The sequence below is a fragment of the Microcaecilia unicolor genome, chromosome 3 (assembly GCF_901765095.1).
Source record: "Microcaecilia unicolor chromosome 3, aMicUni1.1, whole genome shotgun sequence".
Taxonomy (NCBI): domain Eukaryota; kingdom Metazoa; phylum Chordata; class Amphibia; order Gymnophiona; family Siphonopidae; genus Microcaecilia; species Microcaecilia unicolor.
In genome coordinates, this window is record NC_044033.1 from 532,298,318 (window position 1) to 532,312,839 (window position 14,522).

Here is a 14,522-nt window from a genome sequence, read left to right on the forward strand (position 1 = left end):
TGTGTGAAATGTAAGAAATAAAAGTATATTTTATGAGTTTAAAGTGAAATGTGACATTGAAAAGGGGTACTTTGATATTGAAAGTGAGTGAAGGTGAGCCTTGGTACTGAGAAGGAGATGATTTGAGCTTTGAAGTGAGTACTTAAATAGACAGACTGCCTTTTTCATGGCTGTGTTGCTGAATGCATGTGGGGAAAACTGATGTGTTTTGGGTGAGAGAGAGTTGTACTTATGGAAAGCTGTGAGAAATTTTAAACCAAATTTAGTTTGGTTTGGAGTGAAACAGAGGTATGTCCCTGCATGCAGTGAATGGAATGGTTGAGTTCTAAGGGAATTTAGGGGAAGGACTGAGAGGTGAATTGGATATTTGAAAAAAAAAGAAAAAAAGAAACCATTAAGCGGTGTCTGTGGGGAGGGGGTGTTGTTTGTGAGAGTTCTGAGTTCAGTGCAAGCAAGGTTTGGAATCTGACTTCAGAATAAAGAAAATCCAGCACTGCCTGTGTATGAGTGTGCTGTATTCTCAAGATAGATCTGATAGCTGTGCAGGGAAATGTTATGTTTTTATGGGAAGTCTGTGAGATGGAATGTTCAATCACCATTTGAATATGGAATGGGTTACTGTGTGAGATCCCTGAATGCAGTGCAAAAGTCTTCTTCTGCAACAGTTTAGACTAGGGAAACAACAGTGAGAAATAGGTTTTGTAGTGAGAAAACCTTTAACTTATTTTATTTCAATTAGAGAGTGTGGCCACAGTATTGAGAACTGATTAATTGTCACCAGAGTAGAGTCTGTTCCTGATCCAGCTCAGGCAGTTTTAAGGTTTTGCACCCAGTTCTTTATAAGTGAGGTTTAGGGAGAAGAGATCGGTGAATTATCCTCTGCTGGATTTCCAGCTGAGCTCCAACGCAAGAAAGACATCACCTAAATAAATTAAATTACAGCTAAGTGACATTGCCAAGGGTGTTGAAAGGAATATATTATTTTTTCACAACATCTTAAGGGAAAACTAAAGAACAGAACATCATCAAATATAAAAAAAAAATCCATGTTTTCCTGACCTGCTTAAGTGTTCTGGGTTCAAGTGAGATCCTTGCACAAACATCCAGAATACCATAAAGACTCAAATTCTCACAACAATAGCAAGGAAAGAGTATTCAAACAAATATCTGATTTTGATAAAAAGACAATTTAAATATTTATCTGAAAAGGTTCTTTTCTGCCTTTTTAGGTGATTTTGTTGAAAGAAACAGAAAAAGTTAAGGGTATCCATGTAAAACTACATTTGAATGTTGAATATGTTATTGCAGTTCTATTAAGCCACACACTAATTGTGAATTTGAGTTTATTTGAATGACAATTTGTTTGCATTTGTATTCAATAAAGAAAAAGATAATTTGTAAATCTGAAGGTGCGGTTCTTCCAGTTCAGGAACAAATCCTAAATTTAGCATCTTTTCCTCCTTTATTCTTTGAGAGTAAAGGACGAGGTTAGTTTATTTGTTCCACTCCCTCGGCTGTGAGTGGGTGTTCCCTGGATATTCGCCACGACTACAACCATCAGGTATCTGGGAGCACATCACTACAGTCCAGCCGAGAGGGGTGGCAACAATATTTTTTCACTCAGCGAATAGTTAAGCTCTGGAACTCATTGCCAGAGGATATGATAACAGCGGTTAGCATATCTGGGTTTTAAAACGGTTTGGATAAGTTCCTGAGTCCATAGTCTGTTGAGATAGACATGGGGGAAGCAACTACTTGCCCTGAAATTGGTAGCATAGAATGTTGCCACTATTTGGGTTTCTGCCAGGTACTCGTGACCTGGATTAGCCATTATTGGAAACAGGATACCGAGCTACATGGATCATTGGTCCGACCCAGTAGGGCTATTCTTATGTTCTTAGTTTCATTGGGGATGTGGAAGGGGGAATCCAGATCACAAACACATTTTTTGAAGGAATGCCAGTTTTAGTCATGATTTTAAGCCAGGGGAGGGGGAAAAGCAACAGCTTAGTAGGAATCCTGTATTTAAATAATGAGGAATCTGCCTTATTTTAAGTGGTCTTATTTCCATTTTGGAGGGTCTCTGCCCTTTATAATACTAATAGAGGTAAAAGGAAGGGCAGGAGGTAAAGCCCCTGAAGCATATAGAGCTGGTTGGCTTCATTAACTGTGAGGGTGGTATGCTCTGTAGCGAGTAGCTGTTTCATGGATGAGCAGAATGAGTGGGCATGCTCTCCCTCATTCCCTGCCCATTCTGCCACAGCTTCCCTCCATTTCAAACCCTGCCACCAGGACTCATCAGAAGACATCAGGAGTTAAGTTCTTTAGCCCAGAGGCTCACTCACTTTCCTGCTGCCCAGGTACATGATAAACCGGTCTTCCTGCTGCACCTCTTTCCCTGGCAGCTTCATATAGAGGCTCATGGAGGAGAAGGCCTTCAGCTCAGAAAGGTCAACCTTAGAATTGACCTCAACCGCCGACTGACCTTCAAACTTCATGGAGACTTGAACCTGGAGATGAAAAGGTACAATATTAATAAAAATAATGGGTGCAATATTCAAAGGGGTTGACCAGTGCATGAAATTAAGCGTGGCGTTTAATGGTTTTCATATTCGTCTGTGCTGTATGATTGGCCAATGTGGTGACACTTCTATACTTTAGACTAGTCCAGCTAAGCAGATCTAGCTTTAAATGCATAACTTCTCCGTTTAGTGCCTTAATATCACTGGTTTCACGTCCAGGGTCACACAGTGAGTCAGTGACAGAGCAGGGGGAAAGCAGAGAGTTGTCCAGCGGGAAAAAGGATTGGGACCCCTGAGCTGCAGGAGTGTTAGTTGCCTGTTCCCCCTACCCACAGGCTAAGATTTGCCAGACAAGACTGATAAGTCTCATGGAGAGTGGGTGTGGGGGGCATCTGTTTCTAAAGGGTGATCCACAGGGTCTGCAGGGCTGGACCAACCAGGTACAACTAGGCAGTCACCCATGGGCCGATGATCAAAAGTCCTGCACTGTTCTGAACAGCACCATAAAAATACCACCGGGACAACGCAGAAAAATAACGGCCTAATTCTCAAAGCTAATGAGATGCAAATATAGGCGCGCTCATAGCTTTGAACATTAGGGAGCTCAGCACTTTGACATGGGAGGATTGTGCTTGGAGCATGCGCAGAAGAGTTCCACGGTAAGCTTGGCTCCTGTGCCTTGTAAAACCCGAACACGAAGTGCACGTTGGAGTCTGTTCTCTGCAGCCTACATATAGGTGTTTTACATTTTTTTTTCTGGACACGTATATTTAGAGGCAAGTAACAGATGCCAATGTGGGCTTTGGGTTTCTTTTTAAGAATGGCTGCTTTAAATTTAGACGCAGAACAAGAACGCCAATATGCGCTTCAAATTCGGGTCTCCTGTTTCTCAGAACCAGCGCTTAAGAGCTTCCGTGGGCTTCCAAAAACAATCAAAGCCAGCAGATTTTGCAGAAAGAATCATGAGAAATCCTCTCTTCCGCCTGCTCCGACCTGATCTTATTTTTTCCAGCGGTAAGGCACCTTTGTCTTTTCTGATCATTGGGCAGGAATACATACAAAATGCCCTCATTTAAATAAGCTTGACTACATTTGCATGCTGTCTGCTCTAAAGCCTGGCATGCTCATTGTTTGCCGCGCTAGACCCCTCTGATCATTCTGCGCTGGTAAAATGCGAGCGCTGGTATGGCTCTAATGGCTCTAATGGCTTTCATCGGCACCCTAAACAGCAAAGCCAAATGCTAGGTCATGACATCAAACACACACAGGAGTTACTTTTGCCAGCAGGGAGGATGGGCAGGTTTCAAGTAGCTTATTTAGGGTGATTATTTATGTTGGGAGAGGGGAGTCAGGGGCTCTAAAGGTTAATGGGGGGGGGGGGGGGGGGGGGGGGGGGAGCACAAGGCATTTAATATCATTGCACTAGCCCTGTGGATCTGGCTAATAAAGCTCAGATGATCCACTTCAAATATTTGAAAGGTATTAATCCGTAAACAAACCTTTTCCAAAGATGGGAAGGCTGTAGAACTAGAGGACATGAAATGAGGTTGAAGGGGGGCAGACTCAGGAGTAATGTCAGGAAGTATTTTTTCACGGAGAGAGTGGTGGATATGTGAAATGTCCTCCCGCAGGAGGAGGTGGAGATGAGAACAGTAACAGAATTCAAACATGTGGGATAAACACAAAGGAATCCTATTTAGAAGGAATGGATCCACGGAATCTTAGCGGAGATTGGGTGGCAAACCCCTGATTGTAACTGAATAGATATGGAAAGCTCAAGAACAGTGCTGGGCAGACTTTTACAGTCTGTGCCCTGATTGTGACTGAATAGATATGGAGGGGCTGGAGTGTAAATTTTAAGGGGCTTCGTTGTTAGCTTCAGAACTTAGTACAAGAACAGTGCTGGGCAGACTTCTACGGTCTGTGCCCTGAGAATGGAAAGGACAAATCAAACTCAGGTATAAAGTATCACATACCATGTAAAATGAGTTTATCTTGTTGGGCAGACTGGATGGATCGTTCAGGTCTTTATCTGCCGTCATTTACTATGTTACTATGTTACTCTTTGGGATTCTACATGGAATGTTGCTGCTAATTGGGATTCCGGAATCTTGTAACTCTTTAGGATTCCAGAATCTTCAGAACTTTTAGTACAAGAACAGTGCTGGTCAGACTTCTACGGTCTCTGCCCTGAGAAAGGCAAGGACAAATCAAACTCAGGTATAAAGTATCACATACCATGTAAAATGAGTTTATCTTGTTGGGCAGACTGGATGGACCGTACAGGTCTTTATCTGCCATCATTTACTATGTTCTATCTGTTTCTAAGCATATTGGGAGATTCTTCTCCTGGTTTTCTCCTCAGCACAGAGCATTACTGTGACCTCTTGCTGATGTTATTCTAAGATGGGGGGCAGCAGCTTCAGGATGCCACATTAAGGGGGTAATTTAGAACAGGGCACCTATTTATAAACCATATAAGGACTTATGTATCTTTATGAAATACTAGCATAAATTATGTCTAGGTTGAAGCTTCAGATATTATACCTGCTTGAAAGTAAACGTGTAAATGTATATTTAATAAAATACATGCGTAAATCGTGATTCTGCCCCGAGAACGCTTACTGTATAAGTACCTGCTGGCTTCCACTGCGTGTACTTTTAGGCATGGTATCATTTTATAAGAGCCCATTTACATGTAAGTTGCCGGTTTTTCATGATCACCCTAATGGCTGGAATTACCTTGCTAGCCACGCTTCTAGTCTGTGCAATAAGCTCTCGGATCCGTCGAATGCTGGCTGAGATGTTGGCGGCTGGCTGTTTCATCTCAACAGTGTGCAGTTTACTCAGGACCCGAGGGACAACCTCTGTCAGGTTTTTCACTGCAAACAGAAAGGAAGGGGAAATTAAGACTCGCCTGTTAATTTTCTTTCCTTGAGTCTCACCAGACCAGTCCAGAACCTGTGGGATATGCCCATCTACCAGCAAATGTAGACAGAGAAATAAAATCCTGCATCCTTCATCCTATAAAGACATTGTGCAGTGTTAGGCCTTTAGTATTTTGTATAATCAAGTTATCTAGCACATAAGCTAATTGTCTTTGTACCTCTCCAGCTGAATCAAGAAATATGCCTCTTCTCTTGTTCTTTTTTTTTTTCAACAAGAAAAAATCAGCCAACAAAAATAATTGCAAAAATGAAATAGCGAGAAACAGCAAGCTGCCACAAGAAATCATGTCAACTGAGTGGGGCGGGAGACTGGACTGGTCTGGCAAGACTCAAGTAAAGAAAATTAGCAGGTAATTAGCAGGTAAGTTTTAATTTCTCCTTACTTATCGATTTCACCAGCCCAGTCCAGAACCTGTGGGACGTAGTTTTAGAAGCTGCTTGACCCCTCTTTGTTTCCTCCTCCCCTCCCTCTGCAAAACTACAAACAACCTGCCCAGCAACCTATTGGAAGCGGGCATTTAGTACTGAAGTCTCTTGTTTCAGCTCCAGGAATTATTTCCTCCTTTGTTGAGTCCATTTAGAAATGTCTGGAAAAATTGACACGCTCTCTCCCAAGAATTCAGGATGAACCTTTTGAAAATAGAGCCTTAATAAGGCTTCTTTATCCTGTGAAAATACAAAAGTCACCAAAAGCGTTGCTCTTATTTTGATTTCCTCTTGAGAGTTATCCAAAAATGTAGAAATATCTAATATATCCATTGATCTTTCTTGTTGTTGTTCTTGATCTAACTGCTGATCACGGTTCCCTTGTTGTTTAAATTTTGTATTTAAATAATATATCTTCTGCACTGGTGGAAATGTTTGATCTGAATATTTATAGTTCTCCCTCAAAAACTTATGGAACATCTCCCTTGGAGCAATGTATCTTGAATATGGGAAATTAAGTAGTTGTAAATTCAAATTTCTTGTAATGTTCTCAAAAATTTCTATTTTATGATGTAACAATAATCTATCACCTGCGAATTGAGCTTGGTTCTCCTGAACTTTCACCATGTCCGTTTCCAATTGAGTTTGTTTAGCGGAAAAATTTTCAATTGATTTCTTGACTTCTCTTACTTGCATAGAATTATTTAATGAAACCGATACATACCTTATGCAGGGTTTCAAGGGCATTCCATATAGATTCCAGCGATATCTCCTGTGGTTTCTCTAGTGGTTTAATTGCCGAGGCACACAAGGAAATTTCCTTTGAGGATAAATTGAAACTTCCCCCGCTGCCTCTCTCGACGCCATTATCGAATGTTGCTGGCTCCCTTCCCCTGAAAGCCGATTCATGTCTTCGGCAGATTTTCCATCGACCGCTTCCTGAGACAAGGTACGCCTCCCCTTCAAGTGCTCCTTATTCAGTGTACTCGGTAACATTCTCTCATCTGGTCGCGGGAGGGGAGGGGTAGCTGGCCCTGCCAGGTGTATAATTATTGGGCAGGACCGCCCATGCTAGCATCACTGATTTGTTCACACAAGCAGGCTATGCTGAACTTGTGACTGAGAATCAGTATGATAGTGCCCCCTTGACAGTGATTAAAGAAAAATTGTTTCAAGAGATACGTACTTCCTTCCCTGCCCAGAAAGATTTCTCCGTCATCACTTCACAACGATGGGAGGTGGGGTCAGAACTGATTGAAGCTTACCTAATTAGGATGCAGCAGTTGTTTCATGATGAGATTGAGGAAAGATTTGACTCAGACAATGCTCTCCCTGTATTCTATTACTTACTTAAACAGACCTTACCCTCTAAGGTCAGGAAGAACCTTCACTATTGTAGGCAACAAATTGAGAATAGGCAAAGAAAGGTCCGCCGGGACCAGGTTTTGCACAGGAATCTCACAATGTTGCAGATTGCTGATTTGAAGGCTAAGATGTCCTCTAAGATCAGCCCCTCCACACCTTCTAGTTCTAGCACCCCGTCCACCCTATATTTGCTTTCCTCTCCTCATGGCACTAGGTACCCTGTTATCCTTAGTTCCAGTTCACCTACTACTTGCCCTCGTGTTTACCCTGATTTGCCAGATTATGAAAAACATAACCCCCAATTCAGGTATGCTGACAATCGCAGAGGCCTTAAAGCTGGAAACCAGGATTCCCAATCTAGTCCCTATCGCCGTGCTAGTGTGACATGTTTCCGTTGCCGTCAAATTGGACATTATGCATCTAAATGTCTTCTGCCAGTTCAACATTGGCCCAGAAATCAAAATCGCCCACCCCACCCGTCCATAATGACTAGGCGTATTCCGAACCCGATCTGATTTTGTAGTTCACAGTTACTCATAGTACTCAGCTCCTCATTTAGTATCCAGAAACCATTTCTCTGTATATGTGTTGGTGTGATGTTTCTGTTTCTATTGCAGGTAACGTGTTTTTATTTTATATTTCTCCTGGTTTAATTTCAAGTGTATATTTATGGTACCATACAAATGACCTAACTGAGTCAGCAAGTTATTTAGTTGTTTCTATGCATACCTTCCCTGGGGAGTCCTTATCAACTGCAGGGGTGAGCGATCCCCAGAGGATGTTCATTTTATGTTTTTTATATGTATACCTGAACTGACTTATTTATGCCATTTTACTTTATACGGGATCCCTTTTTAATAAAAGCTGTGTATTGCACATTTTTAAAATGTTTTCTGCTTTAACTGTTATGCTGTTTAAATTGATGTGACATTCACTTCTTTAGTTTTTTCATGAATATAAAGCCTTCATTTTTGAAATCTCTCTATGGTATGTGTGATATCTGAAGGCTTTTCATTATTTCCTTGTCTAAGAAAGAAGAAATATTTAATAACCATTATCCGTTATATGGAATAAATGCGGAGAAATGTTCCCTTGAACTGGCCATTTGGGGGATCATTTTGCGCTGATCATACAATTTGTAGTATTCTTGAACAGAGAATTGGTGAAGCTTTCGGACATGAATAAGGAAAATTATGCACTCCACTTTTTAATTCCTTTCTATTTACAACAGGTAATCACAATAACCCCAACTATTGCTTTTTTTATCTGTCTGTCTTTCACTGCGAGTGATTGTGAGACAAACTGGTGTAGATTATTTGGGTGCAACGGTCCTGGAATTCATGCTTTGTGTATTTAACTAACACCTTGCTTCAACTAACTCTTGCCGCGTGGTGGATTTGTCTTAAAGCGATATGCTTCTCCCTACTTTTTTGACTGATTGAAAAGGGTTACTTAAACTCTATGTGAAGGTCAATCAAGTAGCTGCACTTTTTAATGTTTTTTCTTCCATTTGTCTTTTTTGAGGAACCTTTTTCTTGCATTGCTATTTGAATATGCCTTGTTGCAATTCAGATGTATCATATTTTGTTTTTTTATTATTAAGCCTATTTTTATCTTACACCCTTCAGGGTGCTTTTTTAATTTTTTTAATTTTTTTTAATTTTTTCCATTCTCAATGCTTTGTTTTTTTCCATGCCTCCTTCCTGGACCCCATTTATACCCACGACCCGCCTCCTAGCATTCTGACTTCTTTCAATAACTTAACCACATAAATTGCACTACTGGTCTGTTTAAAGTTTTGCCTTTCCCCAGATGGATACAGGAATCCCGTTGACGTCCCTCACCGAGGAGACGACTGCTAGCAAAGAACAGCTACCCGATAATGTATCCGATCTGAAGGTTATGTTACAGCAAAGAATCGCTAAATTAAAAGACAGATGCACAGACCCCAACATTACCTGGTTTCAGAAACAAGACATTATTGAGCGTGAGTTTCGACAGATGCATCAATTGGTCCATGAACAAAAGAGACAGGCTCTCCACTTACTGAAGTTGCAAGAAAATTTGGCCTCTACCCTTCTTTTTGAATCATCTAACTCGTAAGTCCTACTGGCCTCCTGCAGCTGAGGGCTCAACCGTTGGTGAATGGTAGTCATCGTAGGTGAAGATTCCATATCTATTGGCGATAAATGGCGATGCATTGCCCTCCATACATCAATAATTGAACATTTACCATCATCTCTAAATTTTAATTGTTTTTCTCTTTTGTTCCATATACTTTACCATTGTTATTTGATCATGTCTTTCTAAAAATTACCAATCTGTCTCGCACATTATGCAAGCCAGAAGTGGGGATATATTATGCAAATCCCAATTCCAAATCCCAATTCCAAATCCCAATTCCAATTTTTTTTTTATTTAATTTTAAGTTGATGGTAGAATAAAGACATGGAAAGATCCCAATTTGTACACCATAAGTACGTCTTTAAGGTCCAAATGATGTTAGATCCCCCAAGGTTGTGGCAATAATCTTTACACCTTGCAAACTACTGGACCACATGTGAAAGATATACGTGTTTACTCAGCCGCAGAACCAGATGTTACCAGCCTAACCATCTCAAGACCGGCCACTTCCCAGCCCTGTTGGATCTTCCAGAACTCCGTCCAGATTCTTCAACGCTTCCACCGCCTCAACCATGATCGATGAAAGAGAATTTAGAACTGATACTTAATTTGAGAATTACTGTTGCTGTTATGGACATTACAGATTCATATTTTGTTTTATTTTCAGTTTAGCAACAATCCTGTCTAGATATTGAAAAGGTTTTATTTTTATTTTCCTATTCTTTCCTTTAATTGTTCTAATTGTTTTTCCACGAGTTTCCCCGTCATTTCTGTTTATGTAATTTAAATTGAAGTTGATATTGTTCAGATACAAGGGTAACATCAAACCCTAATACTGGCTAAGATATCATAATGTAGGTGTAAACTCTGTTAGTATCAACCTGTTATGCAATTGTTTAACTTTGGTGTAGGCTTACTTGAGCTGCATGTCTTTCTGTAGGTTTGACTAAGCTCCAAGTGGGGTAACGGATATATACAATGCTTCCCATACTTCCAGGTCATTATGCATATGTCAAGATCCATGCATGACCTTGGTTAATATAAATTTTCCTAGGATTGACCATTTTTGCTGTATGAGGCAACCTCATACTTGCTATCCACTTATTAGTGCTCATGATTGGATGCCAATGATGAGTACTAGTAAGGTCCAGGAATCCCGACCTGTTTAAGGATTCTGAATACCTACAACCTTAAACAGCCTGCAATCAGAGTACTATTTGTTGAGCCCATAACAATGCTTAATCAAAACCATTATTCCTTCCAAGGACCACTGAGACAGATACATTGGATTATCTCCCCATGCACTATGCTACAGATACAATAGAAGCCATAGAAAGACCTGAAAGTGTTTATTAGTATGATCCACCTGAAATTGCTATTACCCGCATACCTATACTTCATGGGATTTTGTAGATGAACTCATGGTTTTGTTCCAATCATAAAACCTCTCTCACTACAGGTTTGAGTACGCCTCAAGAGGGGTAACATCAAGATTAAGCCCAAGGGTTTGGGTAATATAAAGGAAATTCCATATGCCCAAAAATATACCACCTACGAATGAAGTTTTCTGTCTGGCATAATATCTGCTAGCAATGCATAAGAGCAAAACTCCCCCTCTCGTTTGATAGCTTGCCACCTTCTGGAATGGATGATGACGAGCTTGACGAGCTTTGTGTCACCCCTCTCCAGAGGGGGTGACAAGTGGGGAATGTATAATTATACTACAGCAAGAGGCCCTCACTGGATGCCCACCGGAAGGGTGGAAGGCCAGATTTTAGGACTCAGGCTGTAAAAATACCAGCTAGGTTTAAAAATCTATGACTGGCTGAGCAAGGACTTGCATTTCCTGTAAGTTAATATGTGTCCCCGCTTGGGATCCATCCACTGGAATAGTGGTGGGTCAATTTACATACCTTAAACAGCCTAAACTGCTAAAAAGTACTGAAATGATTTAATATTTGAGAATCTGCAAAAAGCAGGTCTGAACAATGAGTCCTGCCACAAATTGGTACAATTTTTAAATCAAATATAGCACCTGTAATGAAAGATCAGATGAATAAAATGGAGCTTATTAGTTTTGGTATACAATGATACAGAGGTAATACAGAGTTCATGAGAAAGGTATGAAAAGTATTGCAGCCGGTGTTGGAATGTAATTGTATTTTACATGCATTGCCTGTCACCTATTATTTCTCTGTGATTACTCTGTGACCTCTGATGTGAATTACTTAGAGAGGTCACACAGCTATGCAACTTCCTGTGGGGTTAGACACAGCAGATGCAGCAGATGCAGCACATGGAGCACATGGAGCTCATGATCTCTCCTAACCTGAGAGGATCTATGGTGGTGTGAGCATCCATTACCATCTAAGCACATGGAAGGAGCTGATAATACAAATGTATAGTAATATGTATATATAAGCCTGTCTGATTATAATCTAACTACAAACTGTGAGTAAACAGATGTTTTGTTACTTCAACTTTAAAGTGACTCAGCAGTGAATTATTCTGGGGTGAATGAGAGAGAGATGAAGAAAGAAATTAACATTTCTAAAGCTGAAGCTGTGTGTACTCAAATCTGCTAATTATTTACTACAAATAATCCAACAAAAGGGTTATGGGCCCAGGGTCCAGGAATTGAAAAAGAAGAGAAATATTACCAGGCAGAAAAAAAGGCCACATTTTTCTCTTAAGTTTTAAAGGAAAGATTCAGTCTGTCTCTCTCTCCCCCCACACAGCAGACAGAAGGCTAAGAAAATGGCTGAGGGAAGAAATTCACCATTTTTCTATTCTCTCAAGGTGCCTAAATTAACTGAGTTTAATTATCGGCAGTGGGAACTAAGATTCATATGTCTCCTTCGAGCAAAAAGATTAAATATATGCTTAGACCAAGACAGAACAGATGAAAATATGGCTGAATGGGACAATGCAAACTATTATGTGAAGTGCATGCTTTTGGAAGCTCTCTCAGAGAAACAAGCCATATTAGTGGAGGGAAAAGATACACCAAAGGACATTTTATATAAACTGAGAACTATGTATGCAACTACATATGCAAAGCAGCAACCAATTTGGCTGGCAGAGTTGAATGAAACCAAATTAAGGGATAAAAGTAAATGTAATGATCACATTATGCATCTTATGTCTTCATTTCAAAAGTTAGAACTTTCTGGAATTCCCATGTGTGATGCATTGAAAAGAGCATTTCTTTTTACCTCACTATCAAAGAAGTTTGATGTTTTTAGGTCTGTAAATGAGGCCATTGAAGGGCAATCTTTTGAACAGGCAACATCAAAACTAAGGCAGGAATGCATAATAAATGATTCTGAGGAGATGTGTTCTCAAAGCAAGTCAGAGAGAAATGAAACAAATTTCTTGGCAAAGAACAGAGGAAGGCGGAGCTATGGGAAAACTCCACCCAAGGGCAAGCTGATTTGCTACTCATGTGGAAAGGAGGGACATGTATCTAAATGGTGTAAGGAAACACAAAACACTCCCTCTAGCTCACCTAAGCCAATGGAACTAAAGAATTTTCAAACCAGGAAATGTATGAAGGACAAAGATAAACACAAGGGCTTTCTAATGGCAGAAAAATCTTTGACTATGGTAAATAATAATTCAAATGAAAGTACTTGGATTTTGGATTCGGGGAGCACATGCCATTTAACCAATTGTAAGGATTTCTTTCAGGAAATGTGTCCAGAGGAAGGTATTCTTAAAACTGCAAACGCAGGGACTGCTAAGATCCAAGCAAAAGGTATTGGATTCTTAAAATGCAAAGTGTCTAATGAAGTTAAAGAAATTCCTGTAAGTGATGTCTTGTATATTCCCCAAGCAGTTTGCAATATGCTTAGTGTATCTACATTAGATAAGAAGGGATTTGTGATTCATTTTGAAAATAGTAAGTGCACAATCTCTAAAAATGATGAAGTGTATGCTGAAGCTTTTATGCATAATGATGTTTATAAACTGAGCATTTCAGGTGAAGCCTCACATATGGTGCAAGTAAGGAAGAATGATGGTAAATGTAGTCTGGAAATCTGGCACCGCCGCCTGGGACATCGTGATTCTAAGGTGATCCAGGATCTTTACAGTAAGCAACTGGCCACCGGCATTCAGATAAGTGCAGATGCTGGTAAAATGGAGAAATGCATAGACTGTGTTACTCAAAAAGGTGTGAGACCCTCATTTCCTGCATACACAAGAAATAGGAGTAATAAAGTACTGGACTTAATACACAGTGACTTATGTGGACCGTTTAATATCCCATCATTGGGAAATAACAGATTTGTGCTAATATTCTTGGATGATTTCTCTAGATATTGTGTGGCCTATTTGCTGAAAGAGAAAAGTCAAGTCACAGACATGCTGAAGAAATACGTAGCCATGGTGAGCAATAAATTTGAAAGAAAACCAAAGGTTCTTCAGACCGACAATGGTGGTGAGTTCACTTCACAAAGCATGCGCACATTTCTAGAACAAGAAGGCATTCAACATATCACAACAGTAGCTTATACACCAGAGCAAAATTCTGTTGCAGAGAGAAAATTTAGGTCACTTGTGGAAATGACCAGATGTATGCTGTCAGATAGCAATCTCCCTAAAAGACTATGGGGGGAAGCCATTCTCACAGCAGTGTACCTACAAAACAGAATGCCAACTAAGGGCGCTGAGCGCACACCACATGAGACATGGCATGGTAGGAAGCCAAACCTGTCACACATAAGAACATTTGGAAGTACAGCATATGCTCATGTACCAAAGCAAAGAAGGCATAAGCTGGATTCCACAACAGAAAGGGGCATTTTAGTTGGCTATACTCCAGGACACAAAGGATATAGAATTTTGAATCTGAAAACTGGCATTGTTGGCATAAGACATGTTACATATTTTGATGAAAACAAAAGGGTTGATAAAGGCTGGATTATCCCAGATGAGCCTTATCATCCAGAATATGAAACTAGAACCATAATAGACATGCCAGTGTATATAAATGCCATACCAAGGCAGATGTCTGAAAGCAACTCATCTGTATCTAACGAGGAACAGGCAGAGGAAGCAGACACAGAAAGGATCATTGAAGAAGACAGTACAGTTGGAGAAGGGGAATCAATTGGAGAAGGACTCTCAGATTTAG

General features: G+C 40.3%; 1 protein-coding gene across 1 annotated transcript in view; it reads right to left on the reverse strand.

Annotated features, from left to right (window-relative positions):
* LAMA4 (laminin subunit alpha 4) overlaps nucleotides 1-14,522 on the reverse strand; it is a 225,100-nt gene that overhangs the window by 89,938 nt on the left and 120,640 nt on the right. Inside the window, exons 20-21 of the mRNA XM_030199221.1 lie at nucleotides 5,265-5,404; nucleotides 2,346-2,510 (exon numbers count right to left, since the gene is read on the reverse strand). Of these exons, the coding sequence (XP_030055081.1) occupies nucleotides 2,346-2,510; nucleotides 5,265-5,404 (305 nt within the window). The remainder of the gene's footprint in view (nucleotides 1-2,345; nucleotides 2,511-5,264; nucleotides 5,405-14,522) is intronic.